The sequence below is a fragment of the Myxine glutinosa genome, chromosome 14 (assembly GCF_964187855.1).
Source record: "Myxine glutinosa chromosome 14, kmMyxGlut1.1, whole genome shotgun sequence".
Taxonomy (NCBI): Eukaryota; Metazoa; Chordata; class Myxini; order Myxiniformes; family Myxinidae; genus Myxine; species Myxine glutinosa.
The window spans coordinates 13,593,036-13,599,035 of record NC_136274.1 but is presented as its reverse complement, the minus strand read 5'-3'; the positions used below and the strand labels follow the sequence as shown (position 1 = coordinate 13,599,035).

The following is a 6,000-nucleotide window of genomic DNA, read 5'->3' as shown; positions in this document are numbered from 1 at the left end:
TCCCCATTCACTTGCATGTTAAATGGAGTGTGTCCCAGAACCAACATTCTTCCCCTACTCCCGAGACATGTCCCAGGAGCGTTGTAACCTCGAACCATCTTGGCCAAAATCTTTCACGAACCGGCTGCCCAGCCCTGACGTTCAACCAGAGATTTTGGCAGGAATTCGGAACTTGGCCAAGGTCCATACCTTACTGAGGCTGAGGCACCGTGGGATCCTGAATGTACACCAACCGATACCGATACCACCAGACAAAATCTCAAGCTCACCGTCCATCGGAAGGATGCCGCAAACCAGGGTGGTAGTTGGTAGCTTTGTGGCTTTCAGTGAGGTCACACATCTCAAAGCCATCATGGCAGCAAATGCACAATATTGCAAAAATGCACAATATAAAAACAAATCTACATCAAAATATGCTTTTTATTTGCAGATTGGGGGAATTGTCAAATCGTCGAGTCACACCTGCAAAGATACGCTGTTTTGGGAGATATGACGATATATCCCAACGACTGGTTTGAGATGCAAGAAAGTGGACAAATATTTTGAGATCAAACAAATAATATAGTAATAAAATGAACGCACCAAGTTGACACAATACAATTGTGAAAAATTAAAAAAAAAAAGATTTTATTTGTTCCTTGAAGCTTTAAGCACCAGAGAACGTGAACGATGTCCATCGGCAGTCTTAAATAGCATGCACCCATAGATATTGCGATGATACGAAAGTTACAAGAGTGCACAAAATGGCTGCACAAGGGAAGGTAGACAGCATCCGAATACAAAGTAGATAGCTGCTGTCCAATTGGGAACATGCTGTAGCCAAAACTCGATTACAAAAAAAAAAAAAATTAATAATGAAAATAATCCCTGTTGGCTGAAAACTCAAATTGGGTCCCTCTCGGTTTGTCCCAAAGTCGTGAAATTAATAATAGGTATACAAAAAAATTCGTAACATTCCGGAAGAAATCTCTCTGAAAATGTATTCTTGAGCACGACGTCACAGCGCAACGTTCAAATCGAGTGTTGTACAAGCATGTTGCCAAACCCTGACACGTCCCTCTCGTCGATCAGAAGACAGCAAGATGGTTGCCTTGCTAGTTCGAGCACAATAAATTGCTAACATCATGATTGCAGATAAAACGTGTATTACCAAAACTCTGATACAAAAGACAAGTGTTCAAAAAGTTCTGCAAACGAGGTACAACAGTCCAAACACGTGACAGCGTATTTTAATTTTTCAGCACACGTTCACGCAGGTACCAAGTGTGGGCACGGCTTCGACTGCCATCTTGTTTGGAGAACATTTTGAACGCCTCCCAGGGGCAGCTCAACAAAAATCTAGAAACCGAGAACAACAATTGCATTTCCACAAGTGTAAGTATTACAATCAGGGCACAGGTATTCAACAAAATAAAGGTAGAAACAAAAACGTGTATGAACTGCAAATCCATACGATACAGCTCTGGTGAGCTGGTCATTTGGGCAAGACTTTGTTGCGAGGCTCGACTTTCTGTACCCAACATGGGTAGTTGTCCCATCGTGGTTGCTTTGCTTTCAGATGGAATTTGGGGTTGGGGTTAATCAGTCACTTTGCAGTGGCCATTTATATTCCTGACTACGAGTCAAAACAAAGGAATGAAAACTTCTGAATTTGTCAATTTGCAGCCATATCGTGAAATTTACGAAGAAGTTCAGCAGACGTTCATTTCTTCTGGTGTGGTGACAAGAAGATTGCAGGAAAGCTGTGGTTACGCCATGAGGCTGGTGCTGCCGTTGTCAGAAGCCAAAAGGAGGAGGCGTTTGGCAGGCAGCACGGCCAGGCGGGTCAGCACACCGCGAAAGTTTTCTGGTAACAGTCTGGTGCTACCACCAGGACGCTGTAAGGTACGTATGGGATATACTCCAACCCTATTACCACTCGTGCCGGCGATGACCTCACTGTCGCACGCTGCCGTTCCCGAGCCCACAAAAGTAGCAAACGTATGCACAGGTTCACTGCTGCGGAGCTGAAAGCATTGCCGGCCATCGGAAACTCGCCATGCAAGCAGCTGATGATCCATCGAGCTGCTCAGCAACGTGTCGCTATCCAGAGCCTGATCAACAAAAAAGACAAGAAATGTCATGCACAGCACGATACTTGTGAAATCCCTAAAATAAGTTGTTGGCCTATGTTGACCTCAAAAATACTTGGTAGTTGAATTCAGTGACCTGATATGCAAACCCTCTTAAAATTTCAAGTTAATCGGATGAAAATTGAGGATTTTAGAAATCTGACAAGGTTGGTGACCTTTGGCCTATATTAACGTTTTGATATTTTGACCCCAAAAACAATAGGCTTCTTGCTTATGACCAACTCCACCATTTGGTGAAGTTTCGTGAAGATTGGTTGAAAATTGTGACTTGTAGGTGACTGACATACAGACAGACATACATACAGACAGACATACATACAGACATACATACAGACAGACAGAATAACGCACAAAGCCAACCAATATACTTGAATGAATGAATGAAAAAATCTTTGATTTTCGTAAGTTAAAAAAAGAGAAAAAAAAAAAAGACGAAACCCCATCGCCCAAACACACAAATGGTGCTGCAACATGATGCCACTGATACCTTTATTTTAAGGATTTCACCATCGTGCGCCTGCCAGGATCGAAGCTGTAGGCCCGTGCGCACGTCCAGCACGACGATGATCCCGGACGAGAAGGCAGCACTGACCCACACGCCGTGTGGGCTCACCGCAAGCGAGCGCACGCTACCCGACCCACTTCCCGCCACCAAAGAGAATTCGTGCTGAATGCGGGGGAGGTTTGGAGAAACAACTTGAGAATCCGTAAATCTATAGCGTGTAATCATTGTTCCATCGACCACCTCGGTCGTTCATTTGCTCATCGTTAGTGTGAGCTGGTCGAACGATTAAAGGGGCAGTTTCTCTGCCATACCTGAAGTCCTGGCTTGCGTGTGTCTACAAAACGAAGCACGTAGTCAGAAGTGGCAATGACGAGGCCCGGTTGGGGTGCCGGCAGCACCGAGACAGCATTGATTGAAAGCTTCGAATCTGGAGCCTCGTACGTCGAAACGGTGGCACCTGAGTGAACATTAAACAGGTATGCAAATTTCGTTCACAAAGATATCGCTGCAACATCGTTTGCTATTCATCCGGTGTACCTGGGTGAAACTGCAGAACGTTTGAAAGAATGAAAACTGGAAGGCACTCTGAATTTGGTCAAAATCCCACCTCTGGTTTCCAAGTTAACGCGGTAACAGAATTTTCACCTAACGGGAACTCTGCCCTTTGACCTCTTGACCCCATAATCTAATCAGTTCATCTTTGCATCATCACACATACTTGTACCAAGTCCGATTTGGATCCCTTCAGCTGTTCTTAAGTTATCAGCAATGAATCAGCAACTGAACATCCAGAATAATGGATGTGTTCAAGCCACTGACAGCGGAAGCATAACAAGCGAGGCAAATGAAAGCGATATTTGGGAAGAATTTCTTCATTTCACCTGAACATCAATTGCTGGAAAGATTTAGTGAATACAGTACAGCATTTTGTTATCATAAAATAAATAACACTGAATAGCACATACCTATGCAGTACTATTAATACAAGTTTTTAGGGGGAGAGTGGATGGGGGTACCACACTTTATGTAATGACCCTCACTCCAGTGTAAACCAGAGCATTCACGACCCAGCTACCCCCTATTCACGACCCAGCTACCCCCTATTCACGACCCAGCTACCCCCTATTCACGACCCAGCTACCCCCTATTCACGACCCAGCTACCCCCTCATATTTTCTGCGTATTTCTTCACTTGACGGATACTAGATTCGTTCACGCCATAATGTCTGCCCAAAAGACCTCGCCTGGCACCCTCTGTTGTGCGCTTGCGGCCATTTTGATTACACTGCCTTCAGAAAGTGTTCACACCCCTTGAAGTTTTTCATTTTTTGTTGTGTTACAGCCTAAATTTAAAATGGATTAAATCGAGATTTTTTTGGTCACTCATGTACACACAAAACAACACAACACAACACCTCATATCGTGAAAGTGGATTTTTTTTAAATATAAATTTTCTTCTAAAAACAAACAAAAAAAACACCCATCTGGTTTGGACCGGTTCAAGTTATACCAAAGACCTTATAAATGATACGTGCTGCTTCCTTGCTTGAAAAGGATAGAGCACGGACAATGCCCATCAGTTTGCATCCATGGGGAGCAGGATTTGCCTGCTGAGTACGGTGAGAAAAGCGGTGCCATTGTTATGACGTCACTGGTACCCAGAGTATCCTGTGAAGTTACGGCAGTGACAGCACTTCCGCCAAGCTCAGTGCCCGTGTTAAGTGTGTCCATGTGTATGTTTATGTGTGTATGTTTATGTGTATATGCGTATGTGTGTGTTTATGTGTGGAAAGTGTGTGTGTGTGTGTGTGTGTGTGTGTGTGTGTGTGTGTGTGTGTGTGTGTGTGTGTGTGTGTGTGTGTGTGTGTGTGTGTGTGTGTGTGTGTGTGTGTGTGTGTGTGTGTGTGTGTGTGTGTGTGTGTGCTCTATTACGAGCCTCAGCCCATCTGATTTAAAAAAAGATCACGGCATGCTTTTCTAACGAAAATACAGCAACCTCCGTATGGGTCATTACAGAAATAGTGATTTCCGAGCCATACGGAAAAGTTTCACCCATGCAGCACATTGACTCTTTTCACAATATTGTTATGAATTTGGGGCAAAGGGAAATATCTCGATCTAGGTAGATCTGTGTAGGTATCATGCTTCGTCTGCCGTGGGTAGCTAGAACCATTTCGATGTACAGTAAGTCAGGGACCTGTAGCCCGGATGTCGGATAAGTTGGATATTTGTCCCTGTTACGAGGGGTGGGGCATGCTAATTAGTTCAGGGGTTATGGGTAAAATTCCCTTGTGTGTCATTCCCTCTGTGAACATCTGTCATTGATCGTCGCCTCGGAGTTAAAGCTCGTTCTGGCCATCCGCGATTCCCAGTCTTAACCGAGGGCAATCGCGCGACAATATTTTGTGCAGGACAATTTGAACTATAAGTTGACGCAAGCAAGTCGGATTAAGAATTAAACGTTTGGCGTGTACGAACTTGCGCTCTGGAGTACACGCAAAGGAAAAACCTAAACTGTTATGAAACAAAGCAATACCTGCAAGGTTTCGATATTTAAATATTAAAAATGAATAAATCATACAACGCAAGTGATCTTGAGACTCCTGCAATATGGAACAGTGAAAGTAGTCACACGCGGTATGAGGACCTTGCGAGTGTGAACACACCTGTGTCACAGTCCCAGATGTGTAACGTCCCGTCACAGCTGGCCACCCGTTGCACCGCTTCCACATGCTCCACATGAAACACACCACGGCGATGTTGCCTGTACACCAACTTTGCCCGCAAGGCCTCCGTCCCATCTCCACAGTTCCTCAGGGACCAGAGGCGCACCGTCCGGTCTTTACTACCGCTCAAGAAAATGTCTTCGTTGGGCCAGACACAAAGTGACCGCACTGCACCACCATGCCCAGTGTATGTCTGTGGAAGGAAATGACACAAGAAGGTTCAAAATCACATTACAATAAAGGAACAGGAAGTCGTCATGGGATACAGTGACAAAAATAAAAAAATGGAGGTCAAAAAGTCTTTCAGGAAGTGCTGCCGAGCAGATCAATCGCGCAACATTCCTGCTTTTACTAGCAAGACACCTACATTCAAATGTATTCCTGTATGCATTCCTGCATTCCTGTATTACACAGAATGCATTCCTGTATTACACAGAACTCGTCATGAATACTGCGTGATCGCTTGCGTGCACCTCACACTCACTCCAAGCAAATCATTTGTCACTTGCCGCCATCAATTTTTGTTTTTCTTTATTGTTTTGGCCTTTAGAAGATAGTCAAGCACATTCCTGGGCCACCGCGCGCTATTCTGTAAGCAATTTCCTTGTCAGAGACCACACTCGGGCGATCCCATTT

General features: G+C 44.5%; 1 protein-coding gene across 2 annotated transcripts in view; it reads right to left on the bottom strand.

Moving 5' to 3' along the window:
- Window positions 1-402: 402 nt before the first annotated feature.
- WDR81 (WD repeat domain 81) overlaps window positions 403-6,000 on the bottom strand; it is a 44,989-nt gene continuing 39,391 nt past the window's right edge. For both annotated transcript variants that reach the window (XR_013621456.1, XM_068103112.2), the window contains exons 14-17: window positions 5,305-5,557; window positions 2,949-3,094; window positions 2,620-2,799; window positions 403-2,093 (exon numbers count right to left, since the gene is read on the bottom strand). Coding sequence is in view for 1 of the 2 variants with exons in the window: in XM_068103112.2 (XP_067959213.2) it covers window positions 1,749-2,093; window positions 2,620-2,799; window positions 2,949-3,094; window positions 5,305-5,557 (924 nt within the window). In the remaining variant the exon portion in view is untranslated. The remainder of the gene's footprint in view (window positions 2,094-2,619; window positions 2,800-2,948; window positions 3,095-5,304; window positions 5,558-6,000) is intronic.